The sequence below is a fragment of the Calidris pugnax genome, unplaced genomic scaffold (assembly GCF_001431845.1).
Source record: "Calidris pugnax isolate Ruff unplaced genomic scaffold, ASM143184v1 scaffold56, whole genome shotgun sequence".
In the NCBI taxonomy this organism is placed as follows: Eukaryota; Metazoa; Chordata; class Aves; order Charadriiformes; family Scolopacidae; genus Calidris; species Calidris pugnax.
The window spans coordinates 13,714,238-13,738,649 of record NW_015090839.1 but is presented as its reverse complement, the minus strand read 5'-3'; the positions used below and the strand labels follow the sequence as shown (position 1 = coordinate 13,738,649).

General features: G+C 38.0%; 1 protein-coding gene across 6 annotated transcripts in view; it reads right to left on the bottom strand.

Moving 5' to 3' along the window:
• The window catches only part of ARHGAP11A (Rho GTPase activating protein 11A), a 54,104-nt gene that overhangs the window by 4,599 nt on the left and 25,093 nt on the right, over positions 1–24,412 (bottom strand). For 2 of the 6 annotated variants that reach the window (XM_014942068.1, XM_014942074.1), the window contains exons 1-9: positions 8,789–8,930; positions 6,190–6,260; positions 5,770–5,866; positions 4,958–5,208; positions 4,249–4,409; positions 3,995–4,141; positions 2,279–2,353; positions 1,466–1,633; positions 85–220 (exon numbers count right to left, since the gene is read on the bottom strand). In XM_014942068.1, the coding sequence (XP_014797554.1) occupies positions 85–220; positions 1,466–1,633; positions 2,279–2,353; positions 3,995–4,141; positions 4,249–4,409; positions 4,958–5,208; positions 5,770–5,866; positions 6,190–6,260; positions 8,789–8,923 (1,241 nt within the window). In that variant the 5' untranslated portion in view covers positions 8,924–8,930. Of the gene's footprint in view, positions 1–84; positions 221–1,465; positions 1,634–2,278; positions 2,354–3,990; positions 4,142–4,248; positions 4,410–4,957; positions 5,209–5,769; positions 5,867–6,189; positions 6,261–8,788; positions 8,931–24,412 lie in introns of those variants that run through there. The other 4 variants (XM_014942070.1, XM_014942073.1, XM_014942069.1 and 1 more) reach the window with 4 other exon arrangements.

The following is a 24,412-nucleotide window of genomic DNA, read 5'->3' as shown; positions in this document are numbered from 1 at the left end:
TGAGATTTTACATATCATTAGTCAAGGGGTCTAAGACCTACCTTTTCAATTTACTGTTAGTTTCTGAAAGGTAAGGCAAATTACCTGTGTAATTTTTTGCTTGCATGTCTTTTACTTCTCCTGTTTCCTGTACTAGACAGATGATTTTCACCACTAGTTGAAGGAGTCAGTGAGGTTTGCGATGACTCAAGAGACACACAAGGGCTTGCTTCAAACTGAACTACAGGAACAAAATCATATTTACACAATCTTAAAATAGTCACATTTTTTCTGATAAAGACTTAACAGTTAATACAATCAAGAACATGCTTTCAAATGGCACAGATTTTTTTGCATATTTTGTGGAGTGCTGGCTTGAAATTACTTTGACTTCCACTTTTATTTAATATTAAATAATTAAGCTGTTGTTTGTAGCATCCATGGAAGTGGCTGAATTGCAATTAATTGCATGCTACTTGCATCACTACCTCAACTACATTTCCACACAGCTATCAACAGATCAGTTTCTCAAATTTAAGAGCTTAGTAACAAAAATTAGATTTGGTCTTAATATTATTTGCAGTGTGCTTTTTTACATACCTAGCCAGAACAGTTAAAGCAACAATAAATTAAAGAGTTGCTATTCTACTACTAAACATTTTTATCAAACAGATTAATTACTACTATCTTTAGAGAGTGTCATGGCTTTGATTTTGCTTATCCATAGAAACCAGAATTTCATGGCGAGCAAGAAATGATTTAATAAACAGAAGCAAGAAGTTTTATACAAGTCAATTGAGAAAAATAAAATTAATCTTCAGGCAAAACAAATATAAAGTAAAAAGACATTTCTAAGTTGGCTAACTTCAGTTGGCAGCACATTAAGCAACCAAACAAAAATAAAAGAGGATTTGCAGAAGAGCCTGACAGTTGGAAGCACTTTAGTGGAATGAAGTGGTATTAAAGCATTGTCAAACAAAAGCAAAACTTTTTCTTTAGAATTTTGAGATTATTTAGTGTCTAGAGAAAACAAGAGGTGACTGGACTCAATAAAGAACCTTTATAATAGCAACAATTACAATTCACATAGAGCTAAGACCAGCAATTTAAGTATTTAGGAGACAGAAGGTGGCTACAAGTTTCAAGAGATTGGAAGCGTAGGCAGTCTTCATGGATCTGCGTGCCAAGACAGAGAAGTGAGTATAACCTAGGTGATACGGAGGGACTGAAAAAGATAAAAGGACATCAGGATTGCAGATTTGAAAGATTAACATAACAGAAGACAAGAATCAGAATTTTGCTCTTGCTCAACCCAGGTAACATGACAGCCACTGTTGAACACAAAAACAGACGGGAAAGCAATGCAAGGAACACTGTTAAATGATGATTAGCAATGACTGCCTAACAAGAACAAAAGGCTGTACCTTTACATTAAAAGCTATAAACAACCACTTCAAGCAGGAAAGAGAAAATGAAGGCACTGTACCTGATGCTGGTGTGGAGCTGCTGTTAAAAATGCTACTTGGTAACAATTCAAAAGCAAAAGTATGCTTAAAAGACCTTCTCTTCTTGCTGGACAAGCCCTGAGAGCAATCATTGGGAAGTTTACGCTTGGTACTTGGAGTAAGAACCACTGGAGTCACTGATGAAAGGACTGAAATTAAGAAAAACAGATTTTCAGTAACAGCTTAGGTTGAGGGTATAAAATATAAACAGTTGTTTTGTGCCTTTTTTTTTTAAACTCTGAAAGACAATTGTTGTAATAGCTTAGCCAAAGTACATGCACTTTGAATAGGCAGAGCAATCAGTATAGCTTAGGGTTTGGTTTCTTTATTTTGTTGTTTTTTCACAAGTTAGAGTACCAGAAAAGAAAATAAAAAACACCTACATATTAATAAAATAATACAGGTATCAGGAGGAAACAAAAAAAGTATAGTCATGTTCTGCAAGCTTAAGAGACAGAGCAAAAGAATTTCAGTCCTGGCAAATTCATTCCCAAGATAAAAAAGCTGCACTACTGCACTCAAGCCTTAGTATGCATTAGATAAAGAGCGTAAGTTCAGTTGTGCAGTCCTAGAACCCCACAGCTGCAGTGATCATAGCTGCTCCAAGAACTATGGTAAATGCAGTATCTTCAATAAATATGTACCTATATTCAAAGTTTTAAGTAATTTAAACATAATCACTTCTCTTCAACTAAGTTCTAGTTCTTCAGTTAAAAAAAGTTTGTGGAATATAGTTGACAAATCCAGAAGATACTGCATGGGCTTTATTTAGTATAATATACACCAATACCTACCGCTTCTGTCTTGTTGAGGTGTAGTGGAGGGTGTTCTGTTAGATTTAAATTTATTCAATGCTCCACTAACAATATCTGAAATGCAAGACATACCGAGCAATCAAACTTAAATATGAAGTTTGCCTTGCTCTATTTTCAACTCAAGTTGTATAATTTCAGAAAGAAATAAAGCAAATCAGTTTAAACAGTTGTTTTATGTGAAGAAAAACCATAGTGCAGATCTTCTCACCGACAGGTTTTGTTGCTTTCACAATAGCTGAATTATTTTTTTTTCCTTAAAAAAAAGATAAAAAAAATCCATGCATAGACAACAGAAGTTTCTTGTAGAAAATTCTACTGGTCATTATAAAATTATATGCTTTTCTTGTTTCTTGCAGGCAAACCTAAAGGGGATTCATTGAAGTCTCTCTCACAGAAAGTCTCACAGACATTCTCATCCTACCGGACAGTCATCTTGAAGCTGAAAAGCTCTTAGAGCTCTGAAGTTAGGCCCAAATAAAAGTATGAAATTTTGGTCTTACTAAGCAATAACGTACAACTTTTTTTGTTAATTATGTGGTTTTCTCCTTTTTTTTTTTAAAAAAGGCAAAAATCCAGCAGAGTATATGCGTGAAGTTTTACTGGTTTTCCTGCTTTTGAAAGTGTAAAATGGAAGTATTTTTATTAAGTGCTATTGCAACACACAGTTGTATTTCCATGTGATCATAGCAAAGCTTAGCAAACTACAAGCCTGTGGTACTTCATTCATGGTGTCTGGTAAATATCACGTAGTTTTTAAAAAACTCATCTTTGAAAATAGATAAAGTGTAGTAATACTATGTTTTACTACATCTGGAGAAAGAGCAGAACCTGCCTACTACAAGAACCTGTTCCATACAATTAACAAATTCAAACTGCTTCTCCTCAAAATTTTAACTTTCACAAACATTTATCACTTTGCAACTCCAGGATGATCTCCCTTCTTCAGAGTGGAAAAGTATATTACAAAAAAAAAAAATATGCCTTGGCTAAACATATACGATAATAAAGCCTTGATTTCAACTGCTGCCAGGTTTTATATTCCAGGTCCATGAATTAAATACATACAAGGTCAATGTTATAGTGGATTTGAATCAAATTGAACATACATATTCCATAGTATTTCCTCAAAGAGAATGCAGAAGGACAGAGAATATCCTACTTGATTGTCCATATTTGGCACAAAGACCCCACCTTATTGGATATCTAAGATGAAAAAAACCCCCCAATACAAACAGATCCATGATATCAGAGCACACAGTATCCAATAATATCCAATGCAGAATTACACTTCAAAACACAAATGCCATTTATATCCTTGCCATCTCATGACCCAGACATATCAAAGTGTACAATATCTTTGAGTGTCCAAGTTTAATGTCAAAACTGGAAAAAAATAATTAAAAAAATCTTAACTTTATCAGTGTTCTGCAACAGGATCTAGTTGACTCAACAAAAAGCTGGAATATTAATCTGGCTTCACAAATCCAAACACAAGCAAAATAGCTTCTTCAGTAGACAACAGATACAACAGAATAAACTCACAGTAAATATACAGTAAAGCGATGTGATTACTGAAGTCTTATAAAGATTTTGCAAATCAAACCCAACAAAAGTCACAGGGATCTATTCTGCTTGTGGAAGAAGAAAGTGCTTAGGATCAGCATAATTGCTGAAACTTTCACACAACATACCTACCCCCAACACTTCGGTGCCTCCTCTTCTTATATTCACCAGGAGATTCATTTTCACTGTCTTCATGGCCCCACAGTGAAGGAGTAGATTGAAAGGTGTCAATACCTAACATTGCAGGAATCTTTTCCAAGATAAATTCTGGTACTTGTCCTGAATTAGTTGAGAAATATATTTTGGAAGTTATTTAAAAAGTTGAATAGAAAGGATGTATACATTTATGTGCAAAAAGACATTTTGATAAACATTTATCACCTTACCGATTTCTGCTGCATGATCAATAAGTGTTTGCACAACAGCAGCTTGCAAGCGAATTTTTTTTTCTGTATTGGTTGACATCTTTTCATTTTCACTCGAGTGCAAGAGGTTGGGAGCAAAAATCACTGCCAGATTACTGCTATCCATTTTGTTTTCCTCGGATCTTAAGGAGAAAAGGTTTGGGGTTTTTTTATGTAAAACATCAGGACACAAGCAGCGCAGAGATAAAAGATTGAATAAAACAAATGCAGTTGAAAAAAATAAAATATAGAATCATTCACCGGAGTGCTCACATACTGAGACTGATGTGCAGACTTATGCACCCCAGGCTAGGTAACTGCATGACTATGTTATCGAAATCAAGGGGTTTTAGACCCTGGTCAATTTTGGGGAATGCAAAGTGTCAGATTATTTTACCAGTCACTCCTTTTGCTTTCCAAAGAAGAACAAGGAATACAGCTAAGAAAGAATGGAACAGAGTCAAGTCTCCAGCAAAACAAGGTTTCATAAAGAAAACACTTTGGATTTATGAAAGAAAAGACCACAACTGAAATCTAGTGAACAGATTTCAGTTCATAAGATAAGAGACAGGATAAGTTAGATAATGACTTTAAAGTCACAAACCACTCACAAAAAGTTATAGCAGTTGCCTGGAAAGAGAAAATGCTAAAGGAATTGGGAGCTGTTTACAAGCACTCTCTTTACACCGACCTTAGGGACACATTTCTCAGAAAGTTGAAAAAGTATCTCAAAGCTTCAATTATTCTGTCGGCCATCAAACAGGACAGCAACACAGTTGCAGTTTTCTTCTCATTTCCTAACTGCTGAGCTTTGAAAAGGCCTTCCTGCAGGTGAAGTGGAAGGATGGGTTCTGGTAGCTCTCTGAAGAACTGTTTGAGAAGCCCTGCAACATCACACGGCAGTGCAGTGGAGAGGCAGTCTTCACCTTGATCCAGTTTACTCTGAAATTGTTTATAAGAAACACAATTTGGAGTCTTCAACATACCATCAGTTTTCTATGTTTAGGCATTAATCCTCTGGCCTGTATCAGAAAAGACAGTCCCATCTTCCCCATTTTAGTTTCAGCTTTATCATGTTTTACCTGACTACAGTACCTACAAGGTGACACAGTCAATGCTGTGAGGCCACGTGTTAATTTACAAGTTTCCCAGGTATGCATCCTTCTGGGAGAATGTTGCTAAACAAAAATCCTCACAGTATTCAGTGTGCATAACTGCTAACAAGTTGTTCAGTCACAAGTGTATTCTCACCATCTGGAAAACTGAAAAATTTCCCAGAAAAAACAATCCCACCAGAAGAAAGCTGAAGAAAGGTGAAGTCTGCAAGTTTCTGGAGCAGATCTCCTCTCATTTCTAAAGCAGGTAATGTTACCAGTCTATGTCCAGTACTGGAACCCAAATGTGACTGAAAAGAATCCAAGAACTAGAACATGCAGATGATCAAGTGCAATGCAGCTCATTAAAAAAAAAAAAAACAAACACAAAAGTGGTTTTAGAAAATACCTTTAAGGCTTTTAAACGAACCAGAGATCCTGATTTTCTGAAGAGTCCCTCTGTATGAACATGTTCTTCCAAATATTCGCAAGTATCCACAAGAAAGCTGTGGAAAGAATAACAACAGAATTCTGACATTCAGAATAAAGCCTATCTTTTTCCAGAAAAACTATTATAAAAAGATAAAACAATATATAGGAAAGTTCTCCCCAACTACAAGAAGTAGAAAGAAATACAGCCGAATGATAGCTGTGGCTCTGAATTCTCCATCTAATTCCTGCATCCCTCCTTCCCCAACTGAAACTATTCTTATATCCCCCATCAGTTTTTTCAGGCTTGTATAAATATTATGTTCCCTCTTCTGACAAGAGTTCAATACAATAAAGAGAGTAAAGTAAGCGTAAATCTAAATATATAGTGTTGATTTACCTCGGAATATAACCATATTCTGGCACAAGTGATTGTGGCAATGCATAAAAAGATATTCCAAAGATTTTACCCTAAAATACAAAATTCAGTTAATGTTATACAAAAGTTGATAAGATTACCAACTACATATTACACAAAAGCACATATTCCACCAAGTGCAAACAGAAGAGTAGTTAAGACAAAAAACAAAGTCTTTCAGATAAGAGGTATTGTCAGGAAAAGCACTATCATGTCTAGATATCTGAGCTCTGCTGATTACAGTTACATGTTAACACCCTAGATTACGGTGAAAGAATAGGAAGTTTTTCTGAAGTATGTTTTGCATTTTAAATTTTGCAAGGAGTTGGTTTTCCTGTAATGTCCCCAAATCAGTAAGGATACTAAACAGACTGTCCTGGAATCTTATCTTACCCTTTTCAGATTGACTAAATTCCTTTTAAGTTTTTCTTAAAATCAAGACAATGTAATTGAAATAACTTTTGGGTTTTTGTTGGGTTTTTTTTGTTAATGTAATTTTTTTCTTCATCTAAGGCACCCAAGATTGCTGTTCCAGGGAGCATTAGATTCAATAGAGTAGACTAGAAAACTGTTCTGAACATTTCCATTTAAGAAACTGTTACAATTCGATTGCCTTACAGCAAGACATCAGAGTATCTGTTACATGTTAGAGAATAAGCAATTCCATCAGTTGTTACTACTGATGCTGTCCTACAGTATTTTAAAAAAATGTTTATCTGAGGTTACTGCACAGTTGTTTCAGTTATAAAAGCCCTCACTTCAATGTAACAACTTGCACTTTTGTTTCTTTGCCTCACATCCTGTTTTATTCATATTTACAGAACATGCAAGCCAGTCCCCTCCTGCAACCAGAAGAGGGTTGGGATCACGCTCAACTTGTTTTCAGAGATGAATGCAAACTCTCAGTCATTTATACCTGAAATTCAAAGGACTGACTATGTTGGGAAAAAAGTTAATCAATAACTAACCATTAGGCCACTTTAGGCCTATCTGTCCTACAGAAAACAAACATAGCATGATAAGGAAGGAAAGCAACGTGTGTTTGTCATTGTATTCCAGGTTGCTACTAAAAGTACAAAAAGAAAATTAACTCCAAGATATAATATTTTTCTGTATTTACAAGATTATGCAATAAAGAATTCCAGTGACTTGTAATTCAGCATTTAAAATTCATAACTGATATCTTTACTTTACTAGGTTTTATTTGAAATATCAGAAGTTGTAATTTAAGTTCTTAAAATAAAGTTATATCTGGTCCCTTATAATAGAAACAGAATGCCCACTTGAAAAAAAAAAAAGTGCTATTCTATATCTTTTCCTACCTTGTTCAGTTGTTAATTGAATATGCATTTTCTTCCTTGTATAAAATTTAAGCACTGCAGGCAGCTATATAGACAACTTTTATTATGATGTACATCTGTTATTCAGAGTTCCTATTACTTTCCTTTCAAGTGGAGAAAAAAAAAAAAGTCTAGAACCAGATGCTTGATATCGACAAGGGGGAAGAAACTAATTCTAGCTTCACTCTTGCTCTCTCCCTTTCCAAACAACCCGACTCAAGCATGTGTTTTGGCAACTTCTTTGGCTTGTACTGACCAAGGGTTACTGCAGCATGTTGGAATATATTCTCAGCCTTACAGAAAGCTCATTCTGAGAACACTCAGTTCCGTGTCATATCACTTGCACAGGGATCTTGTTTAGGACTTGATAGTGGCTTATGCTTTATAAATTAGAGCCTACCAAAAGACCAGTATTCTGGAATGCACTTCAACGATGTGCAAACTGGCATCGATCATGATACTTTAGTTTTAAATAAGAGTCCTCAGACAGAAAACACACTTTTCCTTCAACAAATTCAAAGTAGGTATTTAAGATAACAGGACAGATTTAATTTCTCAGAGCACAGACAAATCAAGGCCAGATCTGTCTGTATCAAAATACCCATAGTCATGTCGTATGCTAAGAAACCATGCAAATAAAGCCCTTCAAACAAAAAAAAATATAAGGAATCAAATAAAACAAAAGACATAAAGCTTTTAGATACTGCACAGTAGCTCTGCATTCCAAGAAATAGTAAAATTACTAAGATTTAAATTCCATAGGCGGCGACATTAAGCACATTAAAGTGTAGAAAGCCCTGGCGTGGACCAGAGGCTCGCAGGCGTGTTTGGGAGAGCACTAACTACAACCACAACAACAACAACAAGAGGAACACATCTCCACCATCTGCTCCACCTTGGAGCGCTCGGGTCCTAAAGGGCCGGGGGGGGTTCCACATCCCTAAACCACCATCTTAGGGAATCACAGCGCGGCTCTCCTGACGACCGCCCGCAGCACTCGCTCGCTGGGGAAAAATTGGGGGAAAAAGCGACTTTTCCCGTTGCAGGGATTAAGGCCTTTCGCCCAGGGGCTAGCAGGGGAGCAGCGTTACGGTAACGGCACTGGTGCCAGAGCCGGTGGCCACCCAGCCCTGCCGGGGGCGGACAGACCCGCTCCCGGGCCAGCGCAAGCCTCGGCCCCGCAGCGGCAGCCCTGGGGGCCCTCCGTGGGCGCCGCAGCCCCCGTTACCCCCCCGCCTTACCTCCGCGGCCGCCGCTCCGGGCTGTTTGGCAGCCGCCGCCGCCAGGCAGCTCCCGCTCTTCACCTTTATACCGTAGGAGGCCCGGAGCTCCTCCAGCACCGCCAGCCGCACCAGCCTCCGCCTCTGCTCCGCCATCCCAGCTCCCGCCGCCTCACCCCAGCCTCTTACCCCCCAGCCCCCTCTCAGACCCTGCCCAGCGCCATCGCCGCCACCAGGCCCCGCCGCGCCGCCGGTTACCGCCTGGCTCAAACCCAGCGCCCTTCCCCGCCCGCGCCCCTGATTGGGCCGCTCTGCCGTTCGAAATCAGGCCCCAGGCGCCCAACGGCCGGGCGGGGCTGCCCCGGCGGTGCCTGTCTCCTGTGCCGTTCCTCCGCCGCCCGCGCGGCGCCTTCAGGCGATGGAGCTGGCTGCCTAAGGGCCCTGCCCGCCCGCCGCCCCTGAGGCGTTGCTATGGCGGCTGCAGCGGGGGGACGGGAGCCCCCGCGTCCGGTTGTCGGTGGGCGGCTGAGCGCTGCCCGGGCTGGGAGACGGAGCGAGCCAGCAGCCGGGACGGAACAAGATGGGCGGCGAGGCGGGGAGGGTCCCCACAGGTGGAGAGCACCGCCACGTTGCCTTCCCCTCGCCCCCGGCCGGTGTCGGGCCGGTGTTACCAATGTTTGGGTAACAACACCGGCTGCTTCTTTGAAAATGAGTGTTTGTTTGTTCTTGCGAGAAGAAATGTCAATTTAAAATAGTAAACCACCACCGCGGTTCTGTGAATAAACCGGATTCTTTAAGGAGGAATAAATACACAGTGTCAGACTTGATTGTAATGGTGGTGTGTGTTGGAATGGAAATAAAGATGAAGGATCCTCACATCTACTTGAGTCAGTGATGTTACTGCATCCCGCATTAGCTTTGGTCTGTGCAGAGCCATCTCGGATGATCCATCGTTTTCTGTGGGCAAAACCACAACTTGAGTAGCAGTTAAACCATTAGCGCCAAATTTGTTTATAAATTTGGGTTTGCTTACCTATTCCATACCGTGTTCTCATACACCTTCTCCAGGAGGGTCATTTGGGGGTTTGCACTAATTTGTTACAGGAAGAACCACCTTCCCTTCCCTTCCCTTCCCTTCCCTTCCCTTCCCTTCCCTTCCCTTTTCCTTTTCTTTTTTAAGTTTCTATCCCAAAGGTAACTTTTCAAGTGTTAGTAACAGTCAAATTAGCGAAATGCAATCTTTCTGTGTAGAGTTGGAAATAAGTGCTGTAGCAAAAATAAAGCTTTCCAGCTTTTCCTTTATACACGCTCTGGTGCTAGTTCTAAAGTGAGTCTTCACTGAGAGAAAGAGCGTATCACAAAGCACAGACACAAAATGATAATAACCATGTTATGGTGCTCTGAACACCTATGTACATAAAAACTAGAGAATAAAACAAAAGGAGAACAGTTGGATTTTTTTCCAAAAGTCATCAAAATCTAAACAGAAAAAGACACTTAGAAAGTTAAGTGGAAGAAAGAAAGACCTAGAAACAATAATAAGACTGGGAATTTTCTTAAGTAAAACCCCAGGATTTTGATTATGCATTGAGCAAAAGTAATATTCCTCTAAAAGCAGTTTTAGTGCAGTCTTACTGTAAGTATTATTACCTTCCCTGGCATTGAAATTACATGAAAACACAAAATTCTAAAATATGAAATATCACTGATGAGAAAAGTAATGGAATAAAATAAATAGGTATCATAGAATTTAGTTTAAGCAATCTCTACCTAGCAGTTTTCTGTAGTAACGCTGAGTTACACGAGGGGGAGCTGTGTTCCGATAAATACATCAAAACTTTTCCTGTCAAATATTTTCTGTTCAGTATTCACATAAGAAAAAACACAATGATAGTATGAGCTGTATTATTTTACCAAAAAAAGTGATAGACATAATCATTTTACATCTCGCTGAAGATATTTAAAGCCACAGTATTATCTAGTAATTTTGTCAGAAATATGTCAAATATTTTAATAACATTTAGGCAACTATTTTAACACATTTCTGCTTTATTTACAGGTATAGACTGGAGCAGAAAAATTACTTTGTAAACAAGAGCTAGGCATCTAATTTTGGAACCAGTTGTAGCATCCCAATTTAAATCTATTACAGTCTTTCAAAACCAAGTTAGAAAAAATAAAGAGCTATTTGGCTACTTCCTCCCCCCTCCCTGAATCGTCTACAAATTGACATGCCAAGCTTCTGGCATTTTAAATAATTCTAATTTTCAGAGGCTATGAGTGAAATCCCATCCTGAATGAAGGAAATGGCATAACTGTTTTGTCATCAGGAGGGCCAGGCTTACACTCCTTTTTGGATCCAGCACGTAATACATAGGTATATGTTTACATTTTGGGAGGAAAAATAACCTACGAGCACCTACATTTAGCATGGGATTTTGTGAATTTTGGAAGCCACTCCAGAAATGAGAACTTTAAAAAAGAAGTCAAATGTTTACTAATAGTCTGAGTTCAGTAACCACTCAGAACAGCCAGTGGTCAATCCAACCAGAAACTCAGCCAGAGGAAGCAGAAAGAAGCCACTTCAACAAACAAAGTAACATCATGAGGACCTTACTCTGAAGTACGCCTCCTGAACTAACTCAGAACTTGATGGGAAAGAGTGTAAGTGTCCTTCATTCTGGTAATACAAGGGCTGGTTTTGTCCTACTTCTACAACCAAACAAGCTGAGGGAAGAAAGATCGTTAAGGGCAGATCATAAAAACAAAAGATCATGAGGGCAGGAATCCCAACCATATCATCCAGGAGAAACTGTGAAAAGTAGCTGCACGAGGGACGTTTACACATTGATGTCCTGACTACTAGTACAGCTTATTCTGAACATCCTTACTCATTCTTGTCACTTCCCGCCTTTCTCTCTTAATGAGGAATTATTTACTCCAGTTCCCAGTTGTCATCTCTCTGAGCTGTTCAGGCTGCGTTTATGTTAATTATGTCACTTTTCCATTTCCCACTCCCTCGGCTGCTTTGCCTTGTTTTCAGTAAACAATTTTGCCCAGGACTGAAGGTGTTGGGGGGAACAGTCTCATGCAACACTGTCCCTACCTACAACCTTTTGGATTTATGTCAGAAGCAAAACAATCTGGTTACTCTGAATGCCTTCAAGATTTAAGGTTAACTGTATCCCCTGTCTCTGTGACTAGCTTGATGACAACTAACCCCAGACCAAGAAAATAGTAAGGAAGAGGATTTAAAGTGCTTTTGGAGTAAGAAAATAAGGTTAGAAAGAGTGTCTTCCAAACTGACATTCAACATGAATATCCACTGAACTATGGTTTGAGGATAGATTAATTCTATTTAACCCACATTTCATTTGAGTTACAAAGTTTCTCTCAATTTACCATCTTGTCACTTCAAGTTTTTTAAAAGACTATTCCAGAAAATTAGATACGGCAAACTTAAAACCTTAGTATCAATTGCATCAATTGTTAACTCTATATCTGAGCTTGCTCCTTATGCAGATTTCTTGGGGACAGATCATCAAAGCTAACTCATTCAACTTTGAATATTCCACACTAAGAATCATCAGTATTTTGCATGTAATATTTCACAACTTCATTTTGTGAAAAGTATTAATTGAATTATTTATTTATTTTTACATTCACTAGTGCTGTAGTCAAACAAGTTTTTCTAATGATCTTTTGGGACAGCTCTCGGAGAAGAGCAGAATTCAACAGACCTTTCCTCCATTTACTCTGCAAGAGCACATGTTTCAGGAACGGAAGAATGACCATGTGAGGGAAAAGATAATCTCTTTTAATCTATAATTTATATAGGTGAAACTTTGGAAAAGCCTGAAGATCCCATAGGCAGATTCTAACATACACAATGCTAGGATCCTGTGTGCTTATTGCACTGAGGAAGCATGTTACCTATTTTTCTTTGGGGCTGATAACTTCAAATGCTAATTAGAATAAATCAATTGACTGTGAGCAGGTTTGAAGCTCACCACATCACCTGGAACTCTGCTAGAAAGCAAAGAATCAGAAAATGACTGAAAGTAACAAGATTTGTTGATTAGGCTGAGAAATTTGAAAAATACCTTTTACCATGCTAAGGAGAAGGACAATTTTTTTGAAGCCACATACCACCTTGGGAACCAGCATGTGAAATTTAAAGGGTGCTTCTGACTCAAAGCAGCTTCGCTACTGATGGTACCACACAGGTCAACTCAACTCCGTGCAGACACTTTCTGCTGTAAGTGCTTGCTGTTTTCAAGCATGGCTGAAGCTAAGAGTTTATACTTGACACCGTGCATTACATTTTACACTTATAATGCATTTCATTTTATCTTTAACAACACTCGTAGGAAGACTGTTCTCTCTTTCCTGGTTTTCTCTCACTTCCAGTTTTTGTGCTTGAGTGGTTGAATGGTCTGAAACTGGCAATATATCTGTGATGGAATGATTTAATAACTAGATGTGCAATATTCACCCATTGGTTTCAACCCTAAAGCACATCATTTAAAATAAAAGGGGTTAAAAGGGGGAGCTTTTATACCCAGTATTTTTATTTTAGACTTGAAAAAGAGCCTGGGTGCCTAAAGGCTTACCTGTTTTTCCCCCCCACCACCTATATCAGTGTTTTACAAGAGCTACTATTTACAAATCTGGTCTAAGGGCATAGGTAGTTAATGGCAGTTACCCTGCCACTCGTGTACATAAACGTTTGTTTGTTTGTATCTTGCAGAGACACAAGCTTATTTGGAAATCTGGGTTTTAGCTACTGCTGTACCTCTTTCTGTTCCAGCACAGACTACAGGCTTCCCCTGCAGGTTCTCAAGGCATCTATTACAAGTCCACTTGTTCTTTAAAGGAAGGGACAACAATAGCTTATTCAGTCTCAAGCAAGGTCTTCAGGGCAGAGCAAAATGGTAATTACTTCCCCTTCAGAGGAAAAAAAAAAAAAAAGAGAGAAAAAAAGAGAAGAAGGGTGCAGTACCATAGATTTTATGCTGCTATCAGACAAAAAAAACCCAAACCATAATAGTTTCCTCTAACCAAGTCTGAATCAAGGGCCTATAGTGGCACTCGGAAGAAAAAAAAATCATCTCTTCCTCTCGCTTGTCATCCTCCACTTTCTTTTTAAATTCTACTTAATACGAGCTCATTTTTCAGCACATCCTTTTCATAAACTTCCTGGTAGGTAAAGGAGAAATTGATTTTTTCATCAATTGGCTCCGCCTAATATCCTATGAATTTCAGAACTTAGGGATAATCATCAGGTAACAGCAATTTTAATTTCCTTTTCTCAACTCTATGTAAGTAGAGACTGCATCTAGAGGATTGTGGAAAGTTTCTGGTAGGATACTTTAATTTTGAATAATAAATAATTAATTCATTGAAGGATTTGAAATAGATTATCATAAGAGTTTAAAGCTACAACTGACTCTTAGATCGTCTAGTCTGACCTCTTGTATATCACAATAGAACAATTTATGTACTGTTTGATAGTTTTTCGAACAGGAGAATGACAGGTGTTTGACTCTCTCAGGCACCAAAAAGTGAAAATTGCATTCCTTGCTGTAACTGTTATCAAATTATATAAAAGATGGGTATAAATCTCTCCTCCAGCTACGCTGATAATAAAGAAAGAATCTGAAACTCCATTTTATAGTCTAACCCAGACTCATAGGCCTATTTTGAGGAAGCCTGTCAGATCATTACTGAAGGAAGGTTTAGACTAGGGAACTAATTTCTAGATTTCAGATGACCTTTGATATGAGGTAAAATAGAAAGGAAAAAAATGCCACTTCTTCTGGCACATCTTCTGGGCAGGTTCCTATTCTAGATGCCTTGAGAATGTAAAAATCAAAGAGCAAGAAGTTTAGATACTTCTAGTCCAGGGTGGAAGCTGAATGGGGGTTTTGAAGTTGCGATTTTGGATTTGTGCCTTCAGTGGGATGTCAGGTGGAATGCAGCTGCCCAAGTCTTAATGACACCCAAGGCTTTAGGCAGATATGCCATAGCATGTTTGAAGTAAGAGCTGCTCCTTAGAAGTTCAGCTCCAGACGCAAATCTTGATGTTTTCTCTCCTGACTTTTGATCTCTCCCTTTCAATCGGTGTGGGAAGGAGAGATGGTAAAGCAAGATGTGTATGGGAAATTAAAATGAGAACAAAAGCCTGTCCAAATTATGCAACAAGGATCATTATGCTATAAAATTGCTCTTCAAATGTGGCTGTCACTGAAAGATATTAAGATTTCAAAAGTTATTTTCTTGATGAAGACTTAATTTCTTGCATAAAAAGGTTTTTAAGCTTAAAGCTATGCCTACACAATTAGTGTCCTTTGGTTTTGGAATGTTTGAAGGGTGCTAAAGGATTTGAATGTTATAGAAGTATTTTTCGTCACTACAGATCAGTTGTCTCAAACTAGTTTCACAATAGCCTTATAATTCAAACAATTTACAAATGTAATGTGTCGCTCGCTACAATGATCACTACATCATTTTGCAACCAAATGTATGTAGTTTTAGGAGCTCAGTGCAGGCGTGAGGGTCCTGCTGCTGTGTCTAGGGCTACAGCTGGGTTTGGGCAGCAACAAACAGTAACTAAATTACATCTGCCAGTTCAAAGGAGAACTTTACTGGGATTCAGCCGAGAACAGAACCCACAGATTCCCTTGTTTAACCCCATTCTCCGTTTCTCTTATGGAATGAGGTTATTCTGTGTGCAGTGAGGCAGAAATAAGCTGTTTAACATAGCAACGGTGAGAGTGTTCAAAGAAATAAAATCTGTAGATAATATTCGCGATGGCATTGACGTTTAGTTCCACAGACTGCATAGTGGTGTACATGGCACTGGAGGGCCCTGCTGTGCATGTCTGTAATCAAAGCGTGCTCTGGCCTAGGAACAACCACCTGATGTGTGGTTTTAAGCAAACTTATTTTGAAGAGCGCACACAGGCTTTCCTTCCTTAGTTTCCCCCCTAGTCATCCTATACTCATCGGTTACAGAGCTGTTCATTGTGGAGTTGTTATGATACCCCAGTGCTCGGGATGGGAAATCTGGCCCCTGTTTCTAACTCTGTCATTCTCCTCCTGTGTGGTTCTTAAACCTCCATCTCTAAAAGGCTCTGTGTGTCTTGAACGTTTAAAGGACAGTAGATAATTATTATATGTGTTTATTTAATATATTCCCCCAATTCTTTTTCCATTCTTTTCATCTTTGGAGTTGCTTTAATATAATTTCTTTATAAAAATTCACTTTTTCTTTGTCCTCCAGTAAGAAAGATAATTGTATATGAACAAGAATATTAATTGTTATTATTTTTACTTCTTTTTTTCCCTTTCTTTTTACACATTTATATTACAGATGTGCCTGCTGGACATTTTAGCCTCCATTTAGCCTCTAGCCTCCATAGGCTAGATGCTACATAAATCCAGTAAGAGACAGGACCTATTAGGAAAGGTTGGAAACCAAATAAACAAGGCAGCTTGTATTATTAGGTAGAAGAGGCACAGATTGATGAAGGTCAATCACTAAATATAGAATACAGGTCTCTTGAAATTCAGTCCTAGTAACCACACACTGACCTATGCAACCTCTTGTTCATTCAGCATCTGTAATTCTAACTGGGTTGAGAGAGTGGTACTGTGTGACTTAGACATACATTTCTCCTACATGGACCTTCGTAATAAATGCAAAGACTTTTAATGGCTGTTGAGTCCAGCTCATATCGAAGAGCAAATTGGTAAAGAGAGCATAACTTCAGACAGGCTTACGCACAGTTCAGCCAATGCACCAAGTACATGTTCACAAGGCGGGACTGGTTAGTAAATATAATGGAGAAAAAAACCCAAACAGATTTAGACAATAGCGACTGTTTTAAGAGTCCACAGTACAATTTCTTTATCACTCATTCCCAGATCTGAATAGTCTAAGGGCAAACTTTTAGAGAAAACCAGACACAGACATGCAGTGTTATTGTTGGCAGCAGCAGTAACTTTATATTTATTACTCGTGTTTTCACTACAGTTACTTTTACAAGTAGCACTGACATCTCACTGTTCTATGGGTTATATGTGAATGTAGTTAGAATCAGTCTTGTTACCTACAAAGCCACAATCCTGAAACCTCTTACACATATAGATACCTTTCTATTATTTGTGGGTGGATCTTGATCCATTTCACGGACTCAGCACGTTGCGGGTGCAGAGAAGCTGGGGTCAGCTTTCTCTGTTTGACTGTGGGAACTGGCTCTCTGCAGTGTAGGTATCTCTGATGCGGTCAGATGCCACCCAGCCTCGGGGGGACAGAGTTTGTCACTTGGGAGAGGCACCACAGGACCACCCTGGCTCTGCAGCTTCCCTCGCTGAGACTCATGGACACGCCGTGTCTCGTTGTGTGAGCCTGCAGGCTTTTGAAACTGTCTGCACTTCACAGCTAAGCGTTGGTCAATGGTTAATCTTTCCTTTATTACATCTCGTCTTATATTCTTCTAGCTTTACTACCTAAGTGTTGTATTATGTATGTTTTAACTGTGTTATCTCATTCCTCCCCACTTTAGATAAATGGAAACAAATGGTATTTAATGTTAACGTAGTCAGCAATCCTATTAAAATAAACTGTTTATTTTACAGGATTAGAATTAAGTGTCTGCTCATCTATTATTTTCAATTATTTTAGAAGAAAACGTAAAAGATGACTGCAAGAGACTAAATACATCAAGAACAAGAACTTAAGATAAGGCAGCAACTCCGGAGAAAAACAAACAGAAGTTTCTTGACACAGCTAACGAAAGAGGCAAATAAGCTACTGCTGTATACTTACATTTCCTCCTTTCTTTGTGGTCTTTGGAATTTTGCATTGTTTTTAACGTAACTTTTCCAAATATCTCAATTTTGTAAATTGCCATATTGGACTTTTTCACAGTTTTATTCTACCAGGCAAACTAGTTCTAACTATGTATATATAGTTTATTTTACATATATGTTATTTGTATGTTATTTTAAATTTACATATATGTTATTTATATGCTATCTTAAAATTTATTTTAATTTTAGTTACTTACTTTTGCTCCTAAAAATACACGTAAGATTAGCACTCATCTAGGAAATGCAGAAATTGCTCTGTTTTTTTTTCTTATGACTATCGATAAATTCAGATTCTTACTGTGTCTGAAAAAAATTACCTGCCTTCCACTTGAAGGCATTCACACTGGTGTCAAGATGTGTCAAGATCCTTTGCTGTGCCACCTCCAGTGAGAGGCTGTCAAGGTGAAAATGCTACATATCATCCTGCCTTCCCACGCTACCTCCAATTTTAATTTACTCTTAAATTGCCACAATATCTTGTGAGTACTGTATTCCATCAAGTAAATGTTTATAATTCATGTTTCCTTCAAAAATAAAAAAATTAAGGAATACAGCAAAATAAGGAAATACTGCACTTTTCAGATTGCAGTGTTTGTTACTGTTTTTGGCAGAAAGGAAAAGTGAAAATGAGACATTTCCAACAGAAAAAGACTACAAATTGGACATGTTCTCTGAGGAAATTTTACCAGGAATGGAAGACTGGCATCCACCAGTTCCAGTGTCACAGCTGTAGGACTGCTTTTCCCCTTTTCACATTACATGGTTTTCCCTTTACCAGTCAGGTACTTCTTTAAATAATCTACATTGCGTAATCCTCAAACAAGCAAAACTTCCCTTGTTCATATTTTAGAGCAAATAAAGTTATTAACATATTATTTAGGCATATTATTTCTTCCACTTGGTTTCAATCTTTCATAAATATACAAGCTCTCAAGGCAGCTAAATGTAGAATTAAAAAAAACTATTGGAATGTGAAGAAATTATCATTTCAGTCATTTCTACATCAATTTATTTATAGCTTTATGAGATATTTTCAGGTTGGTACAGAGATACCTAACTCTCTCCATTGACTCTGCACAAAACTATCCGTTTAAAAACCTGCAAAGATCAAACAATTCCTACGTTGGTTATGTTAGCTGCAGAAAAACCACCACCCCAGAAGCTGATTTCCTGCTTCAGAAACCATAAGCTAATTGCAGAACAAAAGGTACGTTTTGAGAGGTCTTCCACTTTCAGCAGTTACTGCGTTCAAGCGTATCTGATGCAGAGCTTGTTCTGTGAAGATACTCTGGCTGATGTTTGCTGCTAATACTGCTGGATGTGATGATACAGCGTGAGGCAAAGCAAGCTGCATCCTTTAGTGTCAAAATGTTCAGATTCAGCTGCTCCAAAGAGCATGTGTTTGGGTAAAGTGTAGGCAGCTGCTTTTTTTTTTTTTTTTCAGTCAACTGTCATCTTTGCCAAGTCACTTTCCACCTGCTTCTTTTTTGAAAAATTAAAATCCTTCCCACTCTCCTCAAGTTAGTTACCAAGATTCAAACCCATGGTGCCAGGATAATGTCTGTTACATGACTGACAATAAAAAGAACAACGTGAAGAGAGCAACAGGTAACTTGTGGTACTTAACAAATTGGTTTTGTGGTTTTTTAAAAAAATTGAAATATATTCATTGAAATTCATTATTTAATTATTGTCTGGTGATGATGACTTCTAGTTTTCTACTCATTTTTCAAAGCCAACTGTTCAGTGTATTTAATGTCTAGTTTAAACTCCAGTTTTTCCATAATTAAAATTATTACGATTAATTAATGAAAAGAGCTTAGACTTTAACACTTTAAAAAAATACATTTTCAGAAACCAGCACCATTATCTTAGGTATTCAGCTTCGAAAAGTATTAAGGCAATATTGTGTTCAGTGATGCTAGGCCTGTGTGACAACGAGAGTTTCATTTCTGAAATATGATAGGACGCCCTTAAACCTGGACCTTCTAACCGTCCGCATTGAAGGTCTCTTAATCAAATCCCCCAGGAATTTTGCTTCATGCCATGGCTTTCAGGCAGTCACGTGGCTCTGCCAAGATGCCCCTGTCTCCTCCCCGCTCGGTGTTTGAAACCCATAGTGGGGAGGAGTGTGAAGGAGGCCAAGCAGAGGAGACTCCATGGCTTGCTGGTCCCAGCTTCCCATCCATCCCATCCGCACTTCACTTGCTTCACCTCTGAAATACAGTCCCACAAGGGAGTGACATGGCTCCTTCCCAGGGCAGGGGGGATTCTATTAGCATCACCTGGCCAGCCGAGGGACAGGGTACAAAGAGAAGGTGCACACAGGAGAGAAGAAAAGGGGTTACAGGGCTTCAGGTGCTGAAGATGATCTCACCAACGGTTAGCACGGAGTGTTACGGTTTAGCTTCTGCCACCAAGAGCTGGGCCCCTAAGTTAAATGGATTCCATAAAGTTGACTTGAATAGTATTTAATAATTAAAAGAAGGGCTGTAGGGTTTTAGGAGCTGTTTGAATTTAAATGCCATTTTGACTGATTATTGCAACGTATCTAGGAACATATCTATCACAGCAATAGTCAGCACCACGAATAAGTGCTGTAGTCACTAATGGGCACCCAGAGACTTGTATTTGCCAATCAAGTGCAGAGAAAACTCAGATATCCAGAGTGACTGGCACTTTTGACAACAAAGTCCAGATGCAGATTTAAGGTTTTAAATGCTCTGATTTCATCCATTTAAAGATCTTCAAAACTTGTGGGTTTGGATATGAAAGCGCTTCTCATCCATTATTATCAGCTCTCTCATTTTTTCTGTTTCTTATTGATTATGAGCCTAATTAACTTTTAAATCAACAGCAACTCCATTAAAATCCTTCTGGCTTTGTAGTGTTCTGAGTGGTCTAAGACAAAATAACATACTGTCTATGTGTCTTTCTTTATATAAAGGTATAGCTTTATACATACACATATATAAGCATTTCAATTTAAGCTAAATAGAATTAATAAAATCTTGAGGAAATAACTGAAGACTGTAATATTGTACAACCATGATATTATAAAAGGTACAACACAACTTTTGATGCCTATATAACTTTTGCTATAGAACTAATATGGTTGTTCACATGCATCAACATTAGACATCTGCTATCAGGAAAGTCAAGTAAGTCGGTTTATTTTAACCAGCTAGGAGCAGAACTTCAGTGTAGTCCTTATGGACCTAGAAAACTATAATTCATAGATGAAGTTCTCTGTCAAGTGATAAAAAGTCTGCACATTGTACAATGAGCAGAAATAAATTAGGATCTTCATTCAGCTAGATTGCAATTGTTTTCTCATCATGTATGTTTCACTGCAACAAGTAAATTCCTTATATACTTTTTGTAAAGCAGCTTTCCTTCTAAACGTTCAAACTATCATACAAAAACATGTGCCACTCTTGTGAAAAAACATCTTTCTACAAAACTATGGGTTGCCAGCAAGACTTGTGTTAATACTTTATTGGGTTCATTTTTAGACTGATTAAAAAAGCCCGGCTTTCTCTCTTATCCTTTGAATCTTGCTACCGTTGGCAATTATTTACACTTTGCTGACAGGACAATCCAAAGAGCTCCTAGGATGGTAAAAGGAGTAACGAGCATGTATTGCAAGGGGAGACTAAAAAAATTGGCTTGTGTGGAAAAAAGAACAAATCCAATTGTCTAGAAAGACATTTTTTAGAGAAACTGTTCAGAGATGAAGTGAGATATTATTTAGATTGAGGCTAGTGATAGTCAAGACACAAGTAGGTATGTGTGATATGAACACACTGAGATTTTAAATTAGATGAAAATTTCCAACCATCTGGAAACTAAGGTTCCAAAGTAGCCTTACAATAGGAGTAATGGGGTAAATAACCTCGCTGGCTTTAGGATGGCACCTTATTACTTTACAAAAGAGATGTCATGGTTGCCTATAAAAGGGAACTAGACTGAGTGACTCAAAAAATAATTTCTAATCCTATGTTTCCAAATTCCACTTCTTTGTTTGGGTGGAGGTGGAGCAGAGAAGGGTTTATATAGAAAAGTGAATCATTAATGTCATGTCAGATTTTAAAAGGAGAAATCAGGTAATGTGTTTGTATTCTCAGCCATCTAAATGTAAATATGAAGGAGAGTGGTAAAGAATGTACAAGACCAGGTTCAATTGCAAATAAATACAGTAGAGTAAAGATGATGCAGTAGCTTTTACTATTTCATGCCTGTGAAGTGCATACCTATACTTTATTCGTCTTGTATAAAGAAATTTTTATAGTACTGTCTGATTTATATGCAGGTACATTAAGTTTCTATACAAGTGAGCAGGCTTCCTAAATTATATGTATTAATAGAGTTAGATGGGAATCTTCTGTAGGGAGATTCAGACCACCTAAAATGGGGCAGCAATTTGATGGCTGACGCACATGGTCTGAATAGCCCCATGGAGGTGCCTTTGACTGCAGAGAACTAATTTAGTCTTCGAAATTGGGCATGTAAAATGGAGAGTGGAAATAACTCTGCTTCCTTTTCCTAAATAAAATCTGTACAGACATGAATAAGGAAAGCCCCTGCCCTGAGGATCTTCTGATGAGAAGGTAGAGTATTTCAAACATTTCGCTGCTTTATGGGAAGTTAGCCATTTCCAGTATGGCTCCAATTACTCTTTATCAAATCAATTAAACCTGTACAGTATTAGAAAAAACAATACATTTTTGTGCAAGGATATTTGTATCAACATCATTATGTGTGTAATTGTGATGGAGTGAAGATGTAGTTTTATATATTTTTGAGGTGGAGATGTAGTTTTATATATTCTTGCAATTACCAATTTTTTTATCATCAAATAATGCAAACAAAGTAACTAATGCATGATACTGTTACAGGACCAGAGCTCTAGTTTATTAATATTATTTCCTCCTCCTTTAATCAAAAATAGATTTTTAAGCCCCATTTCCTAAGAAATAGCATTCTATTAAAAACAGCCTGCAACTTAAATAGCTGCTTGTCTTTATTTTTATCTAACTGCCACTGAAAGAATAAGACAAAAAATGTTTTCTTTATTTTGCTATGTATTACTTGCTGAAAAATCAGATATATCAAGTCCTATCAGATAAACTTTAGTCAAGTGGGTCCTACCAATTATGTTCTCCTTTATACAACAACAGAGGAGAAACAAACATTAAAATTTGTTAAACATTTAACATAATGTTAAACATTAAAAGACAAGTAAGTAATCTAATTTTATCTCTAATTTGTTTTTCAAATTACCTAGATACTAACTCAATTGATTTACTTGAATATATGTGTTTATGCTGAACTTGCTTATGTGCCTCTTCAGTAGCATTTCACGTCAAAGTTTACTTGCAAGGTACTATAAAATACCAAATAACTGAAAGGAAAACAAATATCACCTTTATCATCAGGAATGTTATTCACATCTGTGTCTAGTTGTTTTGTCTCATGCATGGGTGTTGTTTCTCTGCACAGAATTTTTTTTTTCTTCTTTTTTCTTTTTCCCTAATGGGAAATGAGCCCTTAGTTCCAGGGCTCAGGAGGGAATGGAATTTCCACTTTGCAGCATTTCTCTGAAACCACTCTCGGACCGTGAATCTTTCCTTCTCTGCTGGTAATGGAATCCCACACGCAGCCAGTCTATACTAATGATTTTAGTTGCCTCCAACACCACTTCTGAGTAAGTGCAAAACCCTCTCTTCTACCTCACTACCCCGCCACTCTGCTGAACCACAAGTCTAACACGATAACCAAGCCTTTTTCTTCTCAGGACTTCTTCACAGTGGAGCTAATTATACACAAAGACATGAACACTTCCTTTGAGAGGTAGCAATAAAGACATCGTGTCCGTCTGCGTGCTCCCCTGAGCTAGAACTGTTGCATAAATATGTGTTTCCAAGCTTGCTGCGAGTTCCTCATAGTATTTTTACAATCTGAGGGCTGGAAGGGCAGAAGATGATAAACTTTTAAAAAGCTGTATACATATTCTACTAACACCACCCAATGTTGTCAGAGTATCAGAGCGTACTCTCAGAAATGTGATCGTTTCAGGTCCCACCTGGGAAATTTCCAGTATGAGAGTTCTTGTTCTGCAGATTCTAAACCAAGAAGAAAGCTTGCCTCTGTTTTGAGTTGAAAGTTAATCATTCTGTGTTAACACAATGCAACCCCAGTTCTAGCCAAAGGATCATTCTGCTGTGGTCTGTCACTCCTCACGTACATGGAAGGTTTTTAAGCATTACTTCATCCCTCGTGCATTGCACCAAGGATAAAGGGTGGGTTACTTCTAGAGAGCTTCAGTTTTGGCCTTATTGCACTTTCCTAACTCATGTAACTACAGTTGGACTTTTTAGTTAGCTAGGTTAGTAAAGATTTTTTTTCCTGTTTTTTCTTTTTTTTTCCCCAATTGATTTTCCTTGTCATTTCCCCAAAAGTATTCTTCAGATGTTTAGGCTGTCTGATTTCATCTGTTACTTTCTGTTTGAGAGAACCATACAGTGAATGATAGGAATTCTGATTGCCTCTACTGTCTGACAGATTCCTACATCACTGGAAATGCCCTATAAATCCCTCACTTGGCATGTTCTTAAGGGATGCAAAGCTACACGTAAGTTTCCTGAGAAATCCACAGGACCAGTCTTGGATCTAGCAGCACATTAACTTTCCGGATATTTCAGCAGGGAACCTAAGAATGTCAGTGCAAGTTTCCTGAACAAATCTTCCCTTTCAAAATTGCAGTTA